This window comes from Pteropus vampyrus, unplaced genomic scaffold (assembly GCF_000151845.1).
Source record: "Pteropus vampyrus isolate Shadow unplaced genomic scaffold, Pvam_2.0 Scaffold89, whole genome shotgun sequence".
In the NCBI taxonomy this organism is placed as follows: Eukaryota; Metazoa; Chordata; class Mammalia; order Chiroptera; family Pteropodidae; genus Pteropus; species Pteropus vampyrus.
In genome coordinates, this window is record NW_011888870.1 from 4,792,211 (window position 1) to 4,816,131 (window position 23,921).

The following is a 23,921-nucleotide window of genomic DNA, read 5'->3' on the forward strand; positions in this document are numbered from 1 at the left end:
TTTCTTTCTTTTCTTGCCTTTTTCACTGGCTAGAACTCCCATTATAATGCTGAATAAAAGAGATGAAAGTAGGCATCCTTATCCAATTCTCAGACTCAAGAGAGGGCATTCAAAATTTCACCATTAAGTGTGACGTTTGCTGTAGATTTTTTAAAATATATATTTAATCAGATTAAAGAATTTCCCTTTTTTCTCAGTTGGCTACGAGTTATTATCATGATGCATGTTGAGTGTTAGTAAATATGTTTTGCATTGAGATTATCATATTATTTTCTTCTTTATTACATAATTGTGGCAAATTAAATTTGATTTCTAATGTTATCTTGCATTCCTAAAGTAAATCCAACTTGGTCGTGATATATTATTCTTTTTATAATTTGCTGGCTTGAATTAGATAATGTTAAGAATTTTTGTGTCTATGTTAATGAGAGGAATCAATTCCATAATTTTTCTTTCTTTTAATGCCATCCTCAGACTTTGGTGTCATGGTTATGCTGCCTTCATATTGAGTTGGAAAGTTGCCCCCACTTTTCTATTCCCCGAAGAATTTCTGTAAGATTCATGTTAAATTTTCCCGACCGTTTGGAAGAATTCATTGGTGAGGCCATCTGGGACTGGTGATTTCTTGTGGGAAAACTTCGAATCACAGTTTCAGTTTCTCCAATAGATACTAGACTTTAAAATGTTTCAGTATTCTAAAATATTTCAACAGTTGCTCTAGGTTAACAATGGCATTTGACTCCTAGAAGTCCTTGGAAAATGCTGCGACACGTTCCACTGGTCAGATTCCATCCATGATTCTCCTTCTACAGTCTCGATCTTTTAGTCAGATCTGCTTGATCCTCGTCTTATCTCTGCATTGCCCCTCTGGTGAATACAGTGTGTTTTTATTATTTAAAAAGAAAAGATAAACACTGTCCTTGTAGCAAGGTGATTTATTGAGAATTTAACAAAGCAAAATAACCTATGAAGACATAAAGTTGTGTCTTCTTTCTCAATGCTCCAGACTCATCAGCCTGAAACAAAAGCTAAGTCCCAATTCCCCACATAAACCCTTCCAGACAGGCAGCCAGGTCTTTGTTTCCAAGGAATGGACTCTGTTGGCCCAGTGGGGACTTCACAGCTTTTTAGTTACTTTCAGAGCCAGAGCCAAAAAGAAAAAGAGGCCTTGTATTTGGAAGCCAGTGCTAAAATCATCTCTATTTTCTTCTCCAGGGTCTAGACCAGCCCAGGGAAGTTAGCCAGATTGTCTAAGTTTCAGTGTTCTGGTTGAAAAGAACAGAGTCCAAACCCTTAAAGTCTTATTTCATAGCAGTAACAAGGGTTGTAGCTCCCTGAGTCTGATAAGCAGGATCAGAGTGGCAGAAATTCAAATGGACGGTGCCTATAAGTGCCTATAGAGACTGTGAACAAAGTTGGTGGCCTTGAGAACCTTATGATGCAGGACAGGGCGAATCCCCCTGTCAAGTGGAGATTCGAGACAGGCACCTACAGAGGGAGGGTTCTTTACTGAGCACAGGAAAGAATTCAAGTGTACACCAGAGCTAGAGTCAAAAGGAACGTTTATTAGAGAAGGGATAACAGAGACAGAGCCTGGTCTCCTGTCAGAGACAAAGAACCGAGAGGGACAGAAAGACAGAGAGAAAAGACCGGGAATGAAAGAGACCGAAAGACAGACAGACCCCGAGTGTTCAGGGAATTCACTTTATTTATCATTCTTAGTTTCTGTGAATTACAGTTTAAAGACTTTGTTTACCTATTTCCCTATGGGTATACAGTGTGAAAGATAAGGGTATGTAGCGTGAATGGCATGGGTATATATACAGTGAGAAAGCCTGCTGGCAATCCCCAGCCTTTGTTGCATAGGTTCCCCATGGTTTGGGGCTGTAGGGAATGAATGGTTGGGTTTATTTTGTGTAGGATATGACTTAAAGAATCTTTTCCCTTCGCAGTGTGGGTAAATGGTTTGTTAGTAATTCCAGCAGGAACTTCCTTTGTTCTGTACATTTCCCTGGTCTGGCAGCAGCACATTGCGGGCTCAGAGTACAGCTTGATTTAATATTTAGTTTTCATGCCTCCTCCCTGCATTACTCAGAGAGGGTGTACATAGCCCAATTCATCACACACAGAGTAAAGATGGCTTTAGAGTCAGCCATCTCCAAATGGCTGACAGACATTTGTCAAGGGCCAAGTGAAGTAAACACAATCACCAAATGAGGTCAAAGATGTTCCCACTCTCCCTTAGGTTATGTAAAATCCAGCATTTTTATGTGATCAAAGGGGGAGAGCGCCAGAGAGAATAACTGATATGAAATAGAAGTCTAGTGATTAAAGGTTCCATTTCTCAATTTCTTTTTTTTTCTTTTTTCAATAAGAAAAAAACAACATTTTTTAAAGTGTGGCTCACTATTACCTTCTAAATGTTGTGGAGCAAGAAAAATCCATGCTCAAATCTACTTGGACTTTTTGAAACAAGGTCAGTGTGGAAACCCACCAGGTTTTGAGTACGTTTTTGGTGAGAGCAGTTACTTTACAGAACCTTAGAGCTTTCACCGTTTGGTCTGCCTTGACCTCCTTCTTCCCCATTGATACTTCCACCCAGAGGAGAGAAAATGTTCCCTGAACCTCCAGTATGCGGGAGTGTCAAGCCCAATGGGACACTATTAAATATCTTGGTCAGAGTAGCTGTAGAAACACAACATAGAATTCGGATGGTTCATACTGTGATCGGATACTCTCTAGGACATTCTCACTTAATAATTTCTTGTTGCTTTCAGCTTCGTTGAAATGAATGTCAACCCAATGCCAAACACTGTGCTAGGCACCTGTAAGCCTGGACAGATAATGCATGGTTCTGGCCCTAGGGCATTTACTGCTTGGCAGGAGAGACAGAGATATAAGTGGTGAGCTGTAGGGAGATACATGCTAAGACAGGAGTTAACAAAATGCTGTAAAAGTACCAAGGAGGGAATAGTCAATTTCACCATAAATAGTCAATTTCAGCATAAATGTCCCCCTTACTCCCTCCTCCCAGAAGAAGGTACGAAGCTCTGAATCCTGGCCGAGGATGCTGGAGGAAAACTATAAGCTATTACAGCTGGAAGCCATTAGTCCTGTTGCAATGACAGGAGAGGCCGGCAGAATGCTGAATGCAGAAGGTGAGTCCAGGAGGAACAGCCAAGCTCAGGTGCCATCTGGACCAGGAAAGCAGATTTAGGAAGCCTGGATAAAAGCTGAAGCCCTCTTCATTAGTTAGCCCTCCACAGCCTTGCCCAGGGAAACACTGAGAACCATTGACAAGTGGCTGGAATCCAGCTACACTGGAACTGCCTTCAACACCTGCACCATGGCTTTCTTCCAAGGCAGCAACAAGAACGCCATGCTCTGAAAACACGTAAGACCTTGTACCAGGCACAACAATAGGTACAAGAATGGGAAAAATTCAGCACCTGCCCCAAAAGAGCTAGCCATATCTCTAAAGACAAAAAAAAAAAAAATAATGTGAAAATACACAAAGTAGAAATGCCAGTCAATGTGAGAGGAAACGTTACATGAGTTGATCAGTAAAGGCCTGTTGGAGAAGGGGCCCTGAAGATGGTTAGAACTTAAACAAGGAGAGAGAGAATGGGAAGGAGCATTCCAAGACGACACTATGAGCATAAGCACATGAGCTGCCATCGGAGCCAAAAGGAAACATGGAGTCTCTGAACCCTCTAAGGGTAGAAGAGCGCAAGGGAGATGAGGCAGGAGAAAATGTCTGATGTAGGTTACTGAGGAGATTTAACCCCATGCGTTGGAGTTTGGCCTGAATCCTGAAGGCCATGGGCAGTCACTGGCCAATTTTGAACAGGGTAGGGAACTGCATAAAAGCAAATGATCTCATGTAACATTTCTCAGAAACACTCCTTCCTGACCAATAAAGGCCATTCTTGATTGGAAGATGTCAAAGCACAGCCCAATCTCAGGTTATAAATTTACCTGTCAACTACTGAGAGCCATATCAGCTTGAGAGAGTTTATATCTCTGTACTATATTTATTTCTCAGTCAAAATTTTAAAGCACTAATAACAGTAGAGAAAGAGGCAAGTTGAGGTTGAAATGGTTCCTGATGCACAGAGAACCCTGGAAACGCAGAAAACACATCAAACTGCAGCCAAATCAAAGGTTAAGACTAGAATCCAAACTCTGCCTATCAGTCATCCTTCACCAGGTCAAGCACTCCCATTCAGCTGCCTCCATCTCCACTGGCACCTGAATACGAACTGCTACTTGCTGCTGTGCCTTGTAATTAAAGATAAAAGTATACACAAGTGCTGCCAAAGGAGAATGGCCAAACACATGGAGAAACAGCATTTGAACATGCCCAGTGGTGTGGCAAGGTTCATACAGCAGAGGGATTCTGCCACCACTTTGCTGAGTGACCTTAAATAAGCCCTCTGGAAGACAGCAAGAACTGATTCACTCCTTCCTGTTTAATCAGCTATGGGAAATGAGGCATCTTCTGGAGCTTAGGAAAGGGGTATCCTTTCAAGACCCAAGCTTGACTTGGCTAGTACAGCCCAAAGGAAAACCTATCACAGGCACCATCCACTTTGAATGAGAGATTCCATGTTGCTTTGCTACCTAGTAAGTGAAGGTAACATGAGCTTTCAGCCAACCGGAGAGAGAACTTAAGCTGACTTACAAAACATTCAGTGTCAGTTATCGTCTTAAAGGAACTTTTTGAATTTTAGAGTAGAGTCGTCTAATGGATTTAATATGATTTAATATTCAATTCCCTGGCATTCAAATTAATACCCATTTTTTCTGGAATATGTTTAATTTCTAAAATGAAATTCAGGGGCAACCGAAATGCATAAAACATTGATCCACTTGGCAAAGTCTAACTCATCTTTTAAGGCCTAGTCAAATGCAACTTGTCCTCTATCTCTTCTGATAGCCACTCACAGTAGAATTAATCAGTCCCCTCCCCTGCATTACCAAGCCATACATATCTCTATTATAATATGTTTCCTTGGATAGAGGCCAAGTCTGACTCATCTTGGTGATTCCCGTGCCTGGCAGCGTGCTGACAAGAGTAAGTTTTCAATAAATGTTTGCTGAACTGATAGTGAGCTGGCTTTATTTGCACTTGATCCTATGTTCAACAACAAGAATTGAAAACAGATTTTATTGTTGAATTTATCTCTGTTTGCTGAGACTTGGATGTGTTCTTAAGCATAAGCCTGTCTCCTAGGATCTAGACCCATAAATCCAACTGCTAAAAGTCTTATTACCTGGATGTCCCATAGTGTCAAACTCTACATGCCCCAACCAAATTATCTTGTGCCCAAAACCTCTTCTTTCTCTGTAGTCCATCCACGTGTTATTAATAGCCCCAATCCCTACTCATTTACCTAACCACTCAATTGAACACCTGAGAACCACCCTAAAATCTTCTATTGTGTCCCCATCATCCGAGCAAGCACTAAGCTGGGTTGATCCCACCGTGCTAGCACTTCTCTACCGCTGCAGGAGTCCATGCCCGCATCATCCCTTGCCTCTATGATATGACGATATGATATGATATGGTATCATAGAGCATCAGATCAGCCATTTTTTGCTTATTTTATTTCAAATATATGTTCCATAACCTGTGTTTTACTTACATATAATGAATAGCTTTCTTATTGACAGATATAGTATTTGATCACTACATAGTACTCCATCAATGTATTTTAATTCACTAATGAATTTCTCATGGTTGGGTAATCAGATGACTTCTAATCTCTTCTGCTTTTATAAGGCAATGTCATACTGGACTTTCTGTGGCCAGTTTCACCATACTCCACTCTTGTCCTGGGTGATCTCTCTATGACACAGATCTGATCCAACTATTCCCTATCCTGTTCAGTCAGAGAGAAAAAAAAAAATTCTTAGGAGACCCTTACTCACATGGCCCTTTACCACCTCTCTCTCCTCCTCTGCCACCTCTTCACATGTGCTTTCATCCCATCCCTACAGAAGTTCTTGGGGCTTCCTGAACATACCTTACTCTCTCACATGTCTATGGCATCACACATGTTTTTCCTTTTCCCAGAAAACACTCCCCAACAACTGGTCCTGAGTAAACCCCTACTCGTATGTTGACTCAACTTAAATATTAGCTAAACTCCGAGCCTTCCTGACCCTGTCAGGTAGAATCAGTGCCTCCTCCTTCTATGACCATAGCACCTACCACCCTCTTGGCCATGCCTCCATGAAAGCAAAGGCCCAGGACACAAGACACACTCCAAAATATTGGTCAAATGATGAGTTTTTCTTCATGCCAACCAAACCAGTGGTTTTTAATGATGGAAGCACTTTAGGATCATCTAGAAAGCTTTATAAATTACTAATCCAGGGACTCACTCTGGATCTACTCAAACGGTCCCTTAGGTAAGGCCTGGACATGGGTGTGGTTTAAACTCCCTCAGGAATCCCAAAGGCAGACACAGCTGAGAATCAATAAAACTGACTCCAAAGCTTTTGCAAGCAATGGCACATGTTTTCTAGAATTCCAGTAGAGTGAGTAGGTCAGAGTATGGAATCCGAAGTCCATCAAACCCGAGTCTAAAACTTAAGTCATCAACTTCTTAGTGAGGCGAATTTCTCAACCTCTCTTGGCCTCAGTTTCCACAGCTGTGAAATGGGGACAGTAACAGTGCCTAACTTACTCACAAGGGTCATCAGGGCTGTTTTAAGGATTAAAGACTTAGCCCGGAGACCCCAGGAGACAATAAACATGTTATAGGCCATTATTTACTATTCCTTCGTAGTCCCCCTCCATGCCCAGAGCCAGCCAATGCTCACCACAGTCACTTGGGGGTTGCTGGTGGACCAGACAACTGTTCTGCTGCTTGGTGTCTCCAGCAGCTCCCTGTGACTCCAACAGGAAGTGCTGTAATTCACACTCAGATCATCACTGGCAAAAGGAAGCAATGCAAAAAGGCCCCTTCCCAGCCTCATCAAGCAGGAGTTCATATGCAAGCAGCTGGGAGGCTAAAGAGAAACAATCTTCACAGCTGCTGACGGGAAGAGAGTGATGCAGAGCACTTCAAACCATTTACAATTGGCTTAGGGTCCAGCTGAGGCAAGACGGGTTGTCCAGACAGCCACGTCACGGAGCTACTAATGCTGAGGAAATCTCAGAGTGATGCCTTTTTACAACCTCATGTCTGGGAGGCTGGTCTCCTCTGAGCTATCGAATGCTGATGCTCTGTGATCTAGGATCAAGGTGGGGCATTTGACACCAGGAAGCCAGCAGTTTGTTATTCCAAGTCAACTCTCTGGAGCTAACCTGCATGCTAAGAATCTGCTCTGATATCAGCTCACTCCTCTCTGAAGGTCCACAGTGGAGTCAGGAAGTCTGCTGTGCATATACATGCTGTCACTGCCTCTCCCACGATGATTAAAGATTCAAGGTTCAGGCCAAAGACCACTTTGGATAATTGCAACCTATCTCTCTGCCACTCTTCTTATGTGACTGTCCTCATCTGGCCTACTGACTGCTTTAATCACTCGAGTGCCACTCCTACTACCATAACCCCAGTGCACGAAAGGTACCCAATAAAAATGTCTTGCCAATAACCTCACAGTCTCAATCTGGAAGCCCGTGCCTGGTTCTGCCTTTTACTCCATGGCCTGCCTTCCTGCTGTCTTCGCTGCTGGTTGACCCCTCTGTTTGGAGCCTTTTCTCACCCTTTGGACATTGACAGACCTTCACTTTTGGTCTTTTCTCCCCTTATTCAACCTTGACTCAAACACTCCTCTGTTTTTGTTTCCAATGGCCATGCTGGGTCCAACTTGGCCCAGGGGACATTATCTGTAGTCACATGCCCTTGGATAAGCTCCCCACCAGAGTCACTCTGATCTGAAAGATTGACCTAGCCTCTTCTAACTCTAGATTGAAAGCTCTAGATTGACTGGACAGAGACAGCAAGTACCTCTAAGCCCCCAGTTGTCGGTAACTTCCTTAGCTGCCTGTCTGCCCAGGTATACCTGCGTCGTGCATTGATTTTCTGTGCAATTTCATAAGAAGAACACTGGGTTTGAAGCCAGAAAGCTGATTTCCAAAACCATAGCTCTGCCATTAAGTGACTGTGTAACCTTGAATAAGAGGGACTCCCCGCACTGGGACTCAGTTTCTTCATCAGTTTAACGAAAGGCTTGAGCCAGACAACCTGCCAGTCACTTACTAGCTCCACACTTCTCCAAACAGATCACCCGATGCTCAAGGGAGGGCCACGAGTGCCCAGCCAGGCTGAGTGCCACTCATAAGTGGGCAGTTCCAACATGGGACTGCCCCGGTTATAGGAACCAGTTCTCCTAGACTAGGGCGATAATAAGAGTAATAATAAATAGTATATACTAACTGAGTACGATGAGTCAGTCACTGGGTAAGCACTTACAAACATTCCTCATCTAACCCTGCTATCAGCTGATGAGGTAGGTACTAGTATTATCCTGATTGCACAGACAAGGAAACAGAAACTTAGAAATATTTAATAATGTGTCCATGCCACCAGCTGCTAAGATGTAGAGCCAGGATCTGCACTAAGTGGCTTCTTTCCCAAGTGGAAATAGACCCTTGGGAACCCAGCCAGCCTCCTCCCCACGGGGGCTTCTGAGTGGGAATGCCAGAGTTTGGCCCTGCTGCTTGCTCTTGTGAATTATTGAAGGCTAAGGCATTTTCCACGGGCTATTTCCTGCCCTCTTCCATCCCAGGCTTTTGTTTGTCCTATGTTTAAGAAAACTCAGCACACCTGTCCCTCGCTGACTTCTCAGGAAACATTTCTCATAAGTTCTCAGCACGGGAGCATTGCATTGTCGCCCGAGAAGGAAACACACACCTCTGCATAGCTACATTCCTTTTTCAGGTGTGTAAAGAGAGGTTCTGGAGGGTGACGGTGTCCATCTAAACCGAGGGAGGCCGATGAGACTCCAGACTAAAAGCTCATGGTTTGAAGGTGGACAACTTGGCATGGCCACTTCCTCAGCTGCGACAACTTTTTCTTTTTGCTTCGGTGTGTGCTCCCCGCCCCCGCCCCGACTCCCTCGGGCATCTTCTGTCACTCACTCTTTCTCCTCCCCGCCCTTCTCTTAAAATGGGGATAATAGTATTTGCCTTATATATTCTTATATGTGAAAAAAACGTTCATGTAAAACCATTAACATTACACACAGTAAGTGCTCAATAAACGTTAGCTGTTTTTTTCTTTATAATGTCCAAGCTGGAACTAGAACCCATTTCTGATGTCTAGTCTGGAAGCTGCTGCCATAACTGCAGTCTCCAAGGTCCTGGGCCACCTGGTTCTCACTTAAAAACAATGTCTGCCAGTGTGGGGTCCAGGCCTGAAGTGCCTGTGTGTCCCGGGCCTGGCGCAGTGCACCCACCCCCATGCAAGGAGATCCGCATGTGTGTGGTGTTGAGAAGGATGACACACAGACTATCGAGGGGGAACAGCAAACCCGGATGTGTGGCTGCACAGATGCAGCTGTTTTTCAGAGGGGTTTCAACGCTGGAGAAGCTATCTGGGGCTCGGAATCCAGGAGACCTGGAAATGAATCCCTCTGGCACCAGCTCTGCCTAATGGGGCTTGGTTGATAATGGGTAGAAACTTGCTTTGCACACATGCCCAGGGCTGGCACTTATCATTTTTAATTTATAATTCATTCAGTGAGGTAGAAGCAATCGATGGATCAGTGAGAAGAGCAAGCACACAAGGCAGGTGGCTAGATAGAAATAGAAGACTTGCAGAGGGGGCGATTTTTTGTTTTGGAAGTTGAAAGTTCTTTGCTTAATGCTGCTTTGCGGGGCTTAGCTTCCTTTGCTGGGGATAGAAAAGTGAGCTATGCAGATATGGGATCCCTGAGATCTGTGAGGTATCACTGAGCAGAGAGGTTCATTTAATGGGGGCAGGGGAGAAAGTCGCATTGCTGAGTACCATCTCCGTGCACTCTATAACACTGCTATTTAATTCTTAACTTAAAAAAAATAGTGAAGCTCTTCCCTACACATCACATCACCTTGCTGGGCACCAGCGAGGGACCAAGAAGACCTGGCAGGCAAGTTTCTAAACTGGACAGCATCCGTTCCCGTCGCTGGCGGCTGGGAGAGCCTCATGGACATTTCTCGCACCTCCACCATCCTCTCTGGTTCGTTTCTTTTCTCTGTTTGGTCACCATAGACGGTCGGAGCCATTTCTAAGAGTTACACTCGTACTGTAGAATGACAGGGGGGACTGTCTGCATTGCACCTGAGGGGCCCCCCGCATGGGGCTACCAGCACTAAGCTAGGTTTTCATTTGTCACTGAGGTCAGTGTCTCACTCTGCACTGCTGGCTTGGACCTCAGTGCTCTGGGACAGCGACTTGCTTGCTTCAAACCTGCTCCGAGCCATTTGGAAGGCCCGAAGATCCCAGCACGCTCACCCCTCATTACGCAGACACGCTCACCAGCAGAGTATGTGCGGGGCACTGACGTCTGTCAGTCTGACCTTGGGCCGGTAACGGGGAGACAGGCCGGGAGCGAGGCGTGCATGCCAGTAGCAATCTCTCTGCTTGGTTGAGCTCACCCAGGAAGAAAAAAAAAAAGAGTCATTTCTTTCACGGTGGTGGTGGCAGTTTTTGTTAGATATTTCCACTCAGGGGCAGCGAGATCCATTTGCTATATGTGCATCGGAACATTACCAAGAACACATCACCCCGCCTCCCCCAAGCTCTTTGCTAAAATCCCTCTGCCTGCGATGTTCAGAAAAAAACACGCAGAAGGTCTGAGAGCAGGGCAGGGGAGGAGAGATGGAACGTGATGCTGAACGCAGGCACCTCACCAGTGTAAGTCTCTCGCCAGCCTTTCTTACACTCAGCTCTCAGGCTATCAGCCCTTTGTCAGAGAACTGCTATGGCTCCCCATGCCCTCTGCGCTGAGTCCTAACTCCATCCCTGAGCTTCTGAGGGTCTTTGACATCTAGTCCCACCCTCTCTCCTGATTTACAACCGTTAAACTGAATGTGCCTAGTAAGATCTCCAGACCCTAAATCCCCTATTGGATTATTCTATTTCCCTTCTTCTCCAAATCTCAAGCTTTCTTCCAAAGTCTGCTCAATTTTTGCCTCTACCTCTGACTATGTCACAGGATGACATCTTTCTTCATGCTTGGTGCTGCATTAATTCTTTCAGACTAGGATACATTGTGTTCCTTTTTAAGGTCGTCAAAGTATAAAACTCCCATGACCTTCACTGGTCATCCAGGCCCAGTTTAGAAGCCCCATCAATGTTTCCTGCTACTTTCTCTTATCCAGCTTGACACCCTCACGCTGGAATTTAGTGCTCTCTCCTTTGGGTTGGTCCCTTGGTCTTTCTTTGTGCTCCTATTGATGAATCTGCCTTAGCCTATACCCATGACTGCCACCTCTCCTGAATGGAATTCCTCTTCAGAAGTCTCACTGAGCAACTATGGCGGTCAACCAGGGTGCCTGGGATGAGCCAGGCAGCAAAACAGAACCAGCATCTCATCTCGTGTGACAATCCAGAAATACAGGCTTCCTTTAAATCTTTGATTCACTGCAAACCAGGGTATCCACAGGAGAAGAACAGGACTTTTGTTATTATTTTTTAACTTGGAAGTTTTCATAATGTACACAGATGCACATGTACACATACACACACACACACACATACACATAAACCAAAAATACAATAAAAATCAAATTAAAAAAATAAGTTAGGCCATAAGCCACTAAGATGTGCAGTAAGTGGATAATTTTTATTATTCCTTTTAAATGCCTGGATAATCTTTACTGCAAATCATAGCTGTACTTGTACTTTAAAATATATATATATATATATATATATATATATATATATATATATATATATGATATACTTAATGCAAACCCCAAAGGATGCTTTGGAAAGAAGCCAAGCTATAGGTTTATATTCTTCCCATTTCCAAATAAAATGCAAAAGAAAAAACTAGTAATCATTTTAATGAGCCTTTAAATAAATTCTTGGCTAGAACATACTGCAGTAATTTATACAGGGAAGGAATTACATACATATATTTGCTGAGAAAGGGACTTCGTGACTAAAGAGCGAATTTCCAAGAATTACGCTAGATGCCGTTTCCTTTAAGTGATCAGTTTGAATTGAACCACACTGCATATCCATTCCATCGCTGGGTCCCACTTGCAAAGGCATATGGAAATTTGTAAACCAGTGTCTTATCCCTCACTGATCCACCTCTCTGCTTTCTGATTCTGGTTCTATTTCCAAACATACAAAAAAAGAAAAAGGTTTGGACTCAGTAAAAGAAAGAGGTTTGATCCAAATTCTGTTCCTTTTCTTTTCCCACTCCTTCTTCTCACACATTATCCCCTAAATGCATCTCCTGAAACACTGCCCTAGCCTCCTGGTAACTGTGAATTTATGAGGCAAGAAAAACAAGGTGGCCATGAATTAACAAATGCGTGGCCATTTCTCTCTATCAGTAGAATAATCAACCTCTCTCAGGAAGTCAATAGTTTTGGTTTTAAGAGACAGGGGAGAGAATAGAAGAAAAGAAGTGGCAATGTGCCTCCTGGACAAGGCAGGATGTGAGACTCTTAGAAACCCAGGATTCTGGGAGCTGCATTCTCCTGCAAGGAAGCCAAGAAGCAGGCAGCCTCACAGGTGTGGTCCAGAAGCCCCTGCACTCAGCACTAGGGCACAGCCAGGGAGCCTGGCTTCTGGTTTATTATCATGATACCAGCTTCATCTGCGCAGTCACAATCTTCCCTCCCTTTCCAGAGCTTTGTTCCACCAAAGCAATATTATATTTCTCACTCTATCCTAAGGTGGCTCCCAAAAGAGGGGATAGGTAAATGATCTTTTATCTCCATTTTACAGATTGAGAAATGGAGGCTCACAGAATTTAAATGATTTTCCCAACGCCCCACAGCTAATGAAGAGAAAGCCCTAAAGTAAAAAATCCTGATTCCTTCCTGGATCTCTCTCCCAGTCTCTTGCTTCTCTGATAGCCATATGGCCTCAGGCCTGCTAGTCAACCACTCTGTGCTTCCTACCTGCAAAGGCAGTTTGGATTCCAAGTCCTTGGTTTCTCACCCAGGTTCATTTAAGATGGGATTCCAAATGCAGGATCTTTGGGGATTTAAAACCAGAGAACCAACCGGGGAAGCTATGGATGTTTGCATCAACTCTACAGCTACAACACACATGCAGTGAGATGGGTGGGGGGTACATATCCCCACATTCGCTCCCTACTCACATTCGCCACTGTACCCAGTCAGGGCTCCCCATCAGATCTGAGTGTTCCAGCTGTCAACAGCCCATGGGCTTGGCAAAGAAAACTAGAATAGAGCCCCACAGACCTGGTTCCAGCCCCAGCGCTGCTGCAAATGACTTTGTGACTTGGGGGCAGTCCCCAAGTGGCCTCTTCTGTTAAAAGAGAGCCTGTGCTGACAATCTCTGAAGGTCCTTTTAGCTCCAACATACAGCGAGTCTAAGAATTAAATATGAGCGAAAGTGAGTTAGATGAGCACGTTACACCAAAGTAAGTGACCATCAACAACCAGATTTGAGCAGGTCACAGACAGCTCAGTGCTAAACTTGTCATTTGTAAATGGAATAATGACGGTACCAACATCATAGGGGTGTTGATAAAGTATTGAATGAGTTTATTCATTTCAAACATTTAGCATATTTTTGGCATATTGTACACTCTCATGCTTATTATACGCATTTTCTGAAGGGAAAAATCAGGGCCCACAGACATGAGATGTCTGGTTGAGGAAACGGGGAACAGCAGAGCTGGTCCCCTGTCTGCTATTGTGATAATTGGTGTCCTTGTCCTGGAGTTGCCAGAACAGATCCAGACAGCGTCTCTAGCTCCATTTCCCATGGGAGGAGGGCTGCATGTGCCTAGATGAGGGCAGCGATGCACATCCTGATGGAACCCCTCAACTGTGCCATTAAAGATGCTGCTGCTCTGAGTTTCACCAGCAGAGCCAGTAGGTAAAAGAGAACCACCACCTTCTGACCAAGACACTGTAACTTCAGAAAAGCTGGCCTGGAAGGGAGGGCTCAGCTGGACAACATGTGGTCATAGAACCAAGAGCTATGGAAATTGTATCTACCAGCTGGCTATCCACTGAGCTCGAAGTCCATGAACTGTCACATATCATCATGTAATCCTTTGAGTGGCACTGTCCAAATGTGGCAATACAAACAACCTAAACTGGAAGGGACCTCAAAAAGTATAGGACCTGACGTTGACATTCTACAAATTGAAAAATGGAGGCTCTGAGAAATGATTGGCTTATTCAAGAACATTCAGTTACTCGGGGCAGAACCAGGACAAGAGAACAGATGTCTGCCTTCCGCTCCTACGCTCTTGAGTCTTACCTTTAAATGACACAAATGGCACAGCAGGACTTACTATGTGATTCCTTCGAGTCAAAGGGAGGACTTTGTGAGCCAGATTTGACTTAGTTTCTCTCACACACAGATCATAAAGATATCATTTCAGGTGTCAGCAAGAGCAGCTGCGAAGTGTTCTCTTATGTCCCCAAAGACCATTTTGCAAACACCAACTTTTCACCTGAAGACTGACCTACTACTCAGAATATGGCATATGATGCCAATTATATAAAGGATTAAAGTAGATTTGAACAGCCTGCCAGCCCCCACGCCCTGCACTCCATATCCTAGCCTATCTAAAACATTTCAAAATACAGAAGTTGCATATAGAAATATACAAAAATCTCTCTTAAGAATATCATAAAATGATGACAATGATGTCACAGCTATGCCGGGCCCTCATTCTTACATGACAACAGTCATGTGGAGCTGATTAGTAAAAGTTCCTTTGCAGAGGCTGTCTCCTGGCCCAAATTGCTCACTGGCACTACCAGCCTGGCCCTCACATGCATTTGAACTTGAGATCCCAGGTCTACTCGCACAGTTGTTTTTATGTGAATCTTGTTACCCAGGTAGATTATACATGTCTGAAAGCAGGAAACTCCCTCCAAAATACTTTGCTCAAAGCTAGACATTAGACATTTAAAAGATTGCTTAATTACCTAATACCTTTCTTCCCACATTCTTCTTTGCTTTGTTTTGTTTTAATGGAAGAGATTTTAATATCTATGAATTAAAAGTGTACTACCCCAGAGCTTACTTTCTCTGACTCTCTAACAATCTTGGGAGACGTGGCCAGGGAAAGCAGGAATCCAATACTCTAAAATTGTTTTGCTTTGTTGAGAGGTTTGCCAGGGTATCAAAGAGAGCACAGGGTTATGCTGCTGTTTTATGAAAATGACGCAAGAATAACCAACATCCAACCACTCACACAATGACTCTTGAACAGCTTGACAGAGGCGGCTTGCTCATCAGAGAAATCTGACTCGTAATCCCTGCTGTATTTCTGCAGGGTAGCCTGGAAGTAATTATCCTTCTCACTGGTAAATCAATTAGGAAAGGAGATTCTAACACCCACCCCCACCCTTTACTCCTCCAAGAAACTGCTAATCCTCTAACACTGCAGGCAACAGAGTTGCTACTCATAGAGTGATGACTGCACTCAACTTGGTCTTTATACCTGTGGCAGGGGCAGCCATCCATATTAGACCAGAGTACACGGAATGGCCTTTGTGGTCTGACAGAGGTCAATAGGGATCCTGGACACCCGGCTTTACAAAAAGCAAGTGACTCTTCTTCTCGAGCCTCAGTTTTCTCACCCAGCAAATGAGAATAAATCTACCAGGTTCGAGGGATTAGAAATGAAACTTAGAACAGAGTGTAAAAATTAACTTAGCCCAGTGCCTAGAACTTATCAGGGGCTCAATAAAAGGATTGTCTTATTCTGATAGCAGACCTTACCGTCCTCCCCACCACACACATGCACAGAGACACACACACTTCTACCCTGCAGTAATTTGGTCGCATTCCCTGGCAGTCAGACCTTTCTATGCTCTCTGTCATTTCCACACCACTGTTTCCAAATCTGCAGGTGGCAGCTACTTTTGAGCCAGAGCAATTATACCATAACTCGCCTGCATTTTCCCATCCACACAAAGATTTGTTCTCCAATAGACACCCACAGGAGCCACGCCCCTCTCTTGTTGAGGCACAAAGCCTTCAGCCTGTTTGCACAAGCACAGCTCTGTTAAACAAAGGCTTGACCTTGGCACATGCCATTCTGCATAGGCCCAAGGACAAGAGTCAGCTAACAGTAATAACTTCTAGAGACCAGGGACATTTATCTCCTGCAAGGAGAAGAAGAAGCTGTGACCTGGAGCTCAGACTCCACGATAGCAGAGTCCCTTCTCCAGGAGGCAAACCTCACACACACCTGCTTCTAAAACTTACATAACTGCTCCTTGTGTTCAAAGTGCCAGGCTCAGACATCATTCAATGAGCTAACTGGCCAGTGGTTAGAAAATGGCGAACAGTGAGGGATCCAAAATTCACATTGAACACGGCCAGGGCAGGTCAAGATCACTAAAATAATGCTGATGTCACCACATCGTTTGATGGTCTAGAACAACAGCTGGAGCAGGTCCCAGCACTTCATATCGATACTCTCATTTAGAGATAAACTAGTAGATATTACTAGCCCAAATCTCAACTTCCTTAAGGGATCCCAACATTGCTGGATGTATCCTAATTTGTCCCCCAAATAAAATTTATGGAAAGGCTATTGCAGACCCACCATTTACAAGTAATAAACCTTTGGGGGTAATTTACATAGTGTTCGTTTTTTTAGCTTGCCTGCCTTCATATAGTGGCTGGGGGGTTTGGAGATTAATTAGATTAAGCTCCTGAAAGGAAGTTTAGCATAATAGGTGCTCGATTAATGCTGATTATTACTGGTGGAAGGAGACTACACACATGTTAACATTTCTGTTTTCAACCCAATGGCTTATTAGCTATCCGCTTTTAGGGACTTGACGTTGTCAAAAAAGCGTTCGAAAACGAACAATTAGCTTCAGGAACAGCTATATAAACACAAGCACAATTTACTGTTTTGCCAGGGGCAACAGATCTCTGATATATTCAGAGCCTCCAAAGAAAAGAGTAGCCATCCGTTAAATAAATAACTCATTAGGTGAAAAGCAAGTGTTTCTACAAGATTAACTGAAAAATCTGCTGGAGAGAACTACTGTTAGTTGGTTGATGAGCATGGAGAGGGACAGACAATTCAGATGCCGAGAGAATCAAGAGAGTCTTACATAATTCAAGCTGAGACGAGAATCCAGATAACCACAGGTTTAAACTTCAAGATGTGTTTAAGAAGGACACTTAAAAAAAAAGTTGCTTTACAAAGTCATAATGACCCAGAGAACTACACCAATAAAGAAACAAATGAGTGTATTTTAATTTATCTCTAACTGTCATTTTGCCTAAGTGGCTAGAAAAGGGCAGTTCTGGTAAAGCAAATATTCTGGTGAACAGAAAGCACCATGCAGAATATTTGTGCATTGTCAGTATCTACAGACTAAAAAATACAATAAAAATAAATAAATAAATAAAACACTTAACAATAAAATGAAACAGAATCTAATTTCATCTTCTTTGGATGATTCAGAAAGCACTTCAGGATCACAAAGTCTTCTTATGAAATGATTTCTATTGTAATTTTCAAAAAAAATAAAAATAAATCCACGGCATTAGTCTGTCATTTGTCTTTCCCCAATCGGAGTGAAGAAAATGTCTCTGCTTTTAACTTTCCAGGTGGCAGTGCCTCTTAGGTAGGACTTAACTGTGCTCTTTCTTTGGTGGTGTTTCTCAGAGAAGACAGACTAAGTAAGCTCGACTTTTAACTGGGCAATAATTCCTGTGAAAAACTGCTCCAGAGAGCCCATGGTCTGGATGTCACCTGTGCGAAGGAGAAGTAGAGGTGGCATTTCTGTGCCAATGGTCTCCAAATCTCAGCTTACATTCTTCCCAACCCTCAGCATCTGCCTTAACCTGCCCTTCATTCTCTCAAACTTCTAAGCACCGCTAGACTGTCCTAAGGGGAGTAAAAACAGTCAGGGGTAGAGAAAACCCGCAAAGACCAAAAGAGACATTGTTATGAGTAGGATTCCAAAAGGAAACATACTTGACAGATGACTGAAATGGGAGAAAATAGGTCTAACTGTCACAAACCACTTGGGAAAATTCTCAGGAAGAAAGCTGATCTATCACCTACATGAAAATATGATTAACTCTGTTGCGGTTCAGACACAGGTCAGTGATCAGCACTGAAGGGCATCTGTCATGTGTCAAATGCCCACTTTCTGCTTCTCTCAAAGGGTATACGCACCCTGAGTCCATCTGACCCCACATCACTGGTATGCGATAGGAGGAGCTTTGAACTAGGGGGCATGATACCAACTGACAATATAGCCCCTAGCCAGCTGAGTGACCTGGGAGGGATATTTGTCCTCTGTGAGCCTCAGTTTCCTTCTCAGTGAGGGAGAAGGATAGAGGAAGAATTAAGGTAAATCATCACCGACTCAGTTCAATCAAGTTTTATCACGTGTCCATCACGGACATGACACCAAGCTTTTTAATTCAAGGTCAGGAAGCAACCACCTCAATCTTCCAAATGAGGACTAGATCATCAATTTTGAAACTCTACACTGTGACTGTATAGGAGGAAAAGGTGCAAAGTGTGGTCTGAAGCAAAGAAATTTGGACTGAGAGTCAAGGGTCTCGGGCACTAACCTGGCTCCTTTTCATACCTGGCTATGTGTGCTTTTTTAGCTTCCATTTTCTCACCTATGAAATCAGGCAATTGGTGACGAAAGATTCTTAACTGAGAATCCATGAACATCTTTGGTTCATGGATGAGATTCGAGCTTTTCACAAACCCCTAAAATTATTTTCAAATTTTGCGTGCTGAAGCATATTTCTAGAAGGAAGCTCTAGAGTTTTAAACACTTCTACAAAAGTGTTTTTGAAGTTCAAAAACAATGAATAACTGCTTGTATAGGTGAAATCTATGATCTCTTCCAAGTCTAACATGCAATAATTCAAACAATACTGAAAAATGCGAAAATGGCAATGCTTTGAGACAAATTGAGGAGAAACTACTCAGCTAAACCCAGTAACAGGTGCCTAAGCAGCCATCCTGATTATCAGGGTTTTGGCACTTGACTGGTGGGCACAGTTTCAGGCCTGGGGACCCCTAGAGCTGGCTGGGTCTTTGGGCAACCATCCCCAACACTGAATCAGGATTCACCACATCTGCATCCACACTTTGCTGAGCGTATTTAAAGACTTTGGAGCTGGGAGAGAGAAGGGGTGCGACTGAGAGCTGTGATGCTGAGAATCTGAGTCAAAGCTGCTCTGCTTTGAGCAGCATAAACAATCATCATGCTAAGCCATGGCTTGGACTCTACCAACTTGGATTCAGAGATCAGGGACCTTTGCGCAATGATTTGAAGTTTATCCATGAGCTCACCTCGCTGCAGAAAGGGTTTGCAAATAAGTTTGCAGGAGGAAAGCTTGGGATTGACGTTTTCAGCCTTTTAGAAACATTGAAATAGCCTTGTATAACCCTGGTGTGTTTATTGAGGCCAGGCCTGCCTAAGTTTCTAAACAGCGGTGCCTTCCTAGCTGGGGAAAGATCACCTCTCCTCAAAGCCAATATATTGTACAGCACTTATTCCCTAAAACTGTCCATTTTTCCATGGAATCCAGGAGCCCTGTCTCTAGTAGGTCTCCATGATCAAAGTCTGACCACATGTAATTTCACCCACATCCTGAGGAAAGACAGAGAAGCACAGGGTCTGGAGCCAGGTCTGCTCTGCTGTGCCTCAGAAGCAGCTCTGGATCAAGATGACGAATCCAGGAGCTTCCTACACTTCTCTGGGCAGAAATGACTCCCCATTCATGAAGAGCGCTCTGAAAACAGACCAGCAAGAGGGAGGCTAAAGAAGGACTCAGACTCATTCTGAAATCCCAGATCCGCCGTTTACTGCTGTCTGACTTCAGGCTAGAAATTTACTAATCTCACTGTGTTTCAGCTTTTTCATCTATAAAATGGGCACGATGAAAATTTCTACCCCATAGATTCATTTTGAGGATACATGAGCTAAGGCGTGTAAAGCGCTCGGCACCATCCTTGGCACAGGGAATCCCGTATGTAGTTACGAAGTTTTACCGTTGTTGCTTTTTCGGTTGTTATTATTATGATCACTGCTACTACTATCAAGGCTCTTGTTAGAATTACAAACAGTGTCTGTGATGACCGTGGCACATAAAACAGGCCCTCTATAGGCAATTCCATGGCTATTGGTATGGGGTTTTCTTCTTTACTCCTGGCCCTGGGCAGGCCTGCTACCCCGCAGGGGGTGCTCCAGACCCACGGACTTCTCCTCTTACCTTCCTTTTGTTGGTGGGATTGACGTATAGGTAACTGAGGACGGTCTTCAAACCCACTTTGTCGTTCAGCTTTTCATAGGTGGTGCCATAATTCGTTGATCTGTAGGTAAGAGAGCATGGAAAAGATTGTGTTACCAGACCAGGGATTGTGTTTAAAGGGAAGCCAGGCTCTCCTTGGACCAGCACCTTTGTTCCCAAATTACATTAGTGCTTAAAAGTGTTTTTTTTTTTCAGAGATAAAATGCCCCATTAATTTTAGAAGAGCAATTAGACTAATGCATCTACTTACTACCTAAGCTCCCTTGCCTTTGCTCCCGGCCTTTCTCAGAGACCTACTTTTCTGCCCTTTATGAAGATGTGCTGAGAAAAAAGCTTCAGGAGAGGGCCTGCCTCCCACGTGCTCAGCCCTCTGGTTCTCCGCATGGCACTGTCGGGGGCCATGGGTTTCCACCAGTGGGAACTGTGCAAGGAGGCCACAGGGAGAAAGGCCAGACCATCAACTGAAGTCAGTGGCGTGCAACCAACTTTATGCCCCCTCCACTGAGCTTGAAGCAAGGGAACCTTCAGACAGGCAGGAAGTGCCTTATCCAAGAGCATGGCGGGACCAATAGCCAAATCAGGCCACACCGGGTGAGAGCGATGCTTCTACACAGGAGCAGCAGTGCATCAGGGTGAGGAGCCAATGACACCGAACCGCTTGCCAATAGTTCATCGTTCCAATTATCTTGCTGGCTACTGCTCCTCATGTGGGCCTAATTCGCAGGGTTCCGACCTTATACCAAAACAGAGAACAAAACAGGCCAACTCCTAGGCTCCTTCCTGTCCATTTAGCCTTTCTGTAGTGGAGGAAGGAGAGTGGGTGTCATATAGTGAGATTCCTGTAGTCAACCTCCCAACCCCTTTTTCCCTACCTCCCCCACCCTATACTCCTCCTTTTTCAAATCACCAGCATCATCAAGTTCTCCTCCCCTTTCTGTTATCACCTTTCTCAGCTAGACTCACAAAACTTCTCACACTTGAACTTTAGAAAGCCACAGAGATCGGTTTAATTTTTCTGTGGTCAACTGACCTCATGAGAGCCTTCATTCTGACTCAAAACTTAGTTCTTGACTCTAGCTACATACCCGCCCCACCCCAGTAACTTCCTTGAGCCTTCACCCACCTTCCGATTCTAATCTGCTCTTGCCTTGACCCACAGACTAGCTTTATAAACACTGTGGCCAAACTATATGATGACCTTTAGAAATTATCACCATCCTCATCCAAAATTCCATGTCCCCAGACCCACCTTCACCTCTGTTAAGACTTCACTAGCCCTCTTCCCAATTGTATGTCTCCTCTCTGTCAAAACTAATGTCCTCATCCATTAGGCACCCATGGCACACTGTGCATGCCTCTTTTTGACTCCTCAATATTGCCACAACTGCTTTTCTTATGTTCTGTTTCCTCAAGCACAATGTAAGCATCTCAAGGGCAAGGAACTTCAGAGAACACTATGGCAGGAGGAAACAACATAAACTTTGGGTGTGGCAAAATCTCCATTGCATTCCCCGATCTGCAGCTCTCTGGTTGCATGACCGTGTGCAAGTTACTCAATCTGTTGGAACCTCAGCTTTCTTATCTGAAAAAAATGGAGAGAATTTAATCTCACAAGGAGTTTGTGAGGATGCAAAATATAACACGTGGGAAACTCCTAAAGGATGTAGGAATACTGAAATGTTAAAAAAAAAAATTTTTTTTAAAGAACATTCACTTCTCCTTCCCCAAAAATGTACGGAACCAGGCCTTACACATCATGCGCACTCAGTACATTTTACTAAACAAACATCAGTATTTCAAATTTCTCCCTAGGCTAATGGCTCCACATGGTCATTGGTTCTGCCAACTTTAATAATCAGACTCCCAAAAGGTGACTTCTTCTGTCTCCTAAGCACCTCTTTGCCTATATCTCTCAAACCCACTCAGTTTCAAGTCTTAATGATTCTGTCTCCTCAATAACTTAGACTCCTGGTCTTTCCATCCTCACTCCAATGTGTGGTTCGTGCATCATCATTTTTGCTATAGTCTCTCAATCAGATGCTCTTCTTCCAACCTTCCCCCTCTCCCACCATCCTATATGGCACAGAGGATATGCTATCATCAGGTTACACTTCAACCACCCAGATCTGTCTACCTCAGTCCCTGGTAGTAATTGCTTACTGCTTGCATACTGTGAAATTGTATTTGCCAAGCTTAGCCCTGTAAAATCTGGCTTCGGCCTCCCGTACTAGATTTATTTCCAGCCACTTGCTCCTGTGCCCCTTTCTCTCCAGCCTCGCTAAACTTTCCTGAATGTCTTGCATTTTCAGCCCCCTCCATTTCCATACACATCACTCCCTTTGCTTGAACTATGCATGCCCTGTTTTCCTCTACTTGGTAAATTTCTCTTTAACCTTCAACACTCAATTTCAATATCAACCTCCTTCCAACTTTCCCACAGGAACATTAATCACAATTCCCTTTGTGTTCTCCTACCATCTCATACATATTTCTACATTAGCGTTAATCCTACTGTTTTGGTCATACCATTTTTATTCTGGGATCTCTTCCTTAACTATAACTCCCTAAGGGCAACGACTATTTCTTATAATAGCCCAGATGTCTTGCACCATGCCTAGTATGAAGCAAATGATGAGTGTATTAATTTTTGTATTGTTTCATTTTGTCTTTATTTGCAAGAATAAATGAATGAATGAATGAATGAATGAGCAGGTTTACTCAAACCTACTCACAAGTTCTTGACCAAGTGCTAATGTCTACTGGCCACTCAATGCATACCACACTTAGAAAACGCACTTGACCTTTTGATGGCTGCACACCTGGCACAGAATGGTAGGATCTCGCAGGGTCTGGTGCCAGGGAAGGATCTATAGTTTACTGGAACTTAATCATTAAGGTTAAATGACTGATCACCTTGAGCTCCTATCCTACACAGGGCAGGGGAGGAGACAGGCCACAATCACTAGAGGCTGTCAGTTGCATACCTCTATGAATCCAAATAAAACATTTCATAGAATGAATTTTTTCTTGATTGTACACTTTTAAAGGCATAAAGACATCATGATGTGGGAAAGGAACTCTAAACCTGGACCCTGGAAACCTAGCCTCTAGAAATGATTCTGAAATATACTCAAAGTGTTACTCTGGACAAGCCAATTCTCTTAGCCTGTGAAAGAAAAAATTATTCTGACACTTGTTAAAATAGTAAGGCAGACTTCATTCGGGGCTATCACAACAGGTAGAGGGACAACAGCAAAGGGGTTTGCAGGAGGAGATAGAGATTGAGCTCAACTCTGAATACAACCAGGAAAAGCAAGAATTTATAGCCAAACAGAAAGGTTGGGGTCAGCAGATGAAAAATTGGTAAGAGGGTGGGGTCATTTTTTGCTAAACTGACCTGACAGGATCTTTCTGAAGGCAGGCCAGGGTGATCCGGCATCACCTGGGGCATGGTGCAGGGTGAGGCATTTAGTCAGATCTAAAGCAGCAGGG

The 23,921-nt window shown here is 43.8% G+C and overlaps 1 protein-coding gene across 1 annotated transcript in view; it reads right to left on the bottom strand.

Moving 5' to 3' along the window:
• Window positions 1–23,921, bottom strand: part of SORCS3 (sortilin related VPS10 domain containing receptor 3) — a 540,518-nt gene that overhangs the window by 279,605 nt on the left and 236,992 nt on the right. The window contains exon 3 of the mRNA XM_011363775.1: window positions 20,391–20,490. Within this exon, the coding sequence (XP_011362077.1) occupies window positions 20,391–20,490 (100 nt within the window). The remainder of the gene's footprint in view (window positions 1–20,390; window positions 20,491–23,921) is intronic.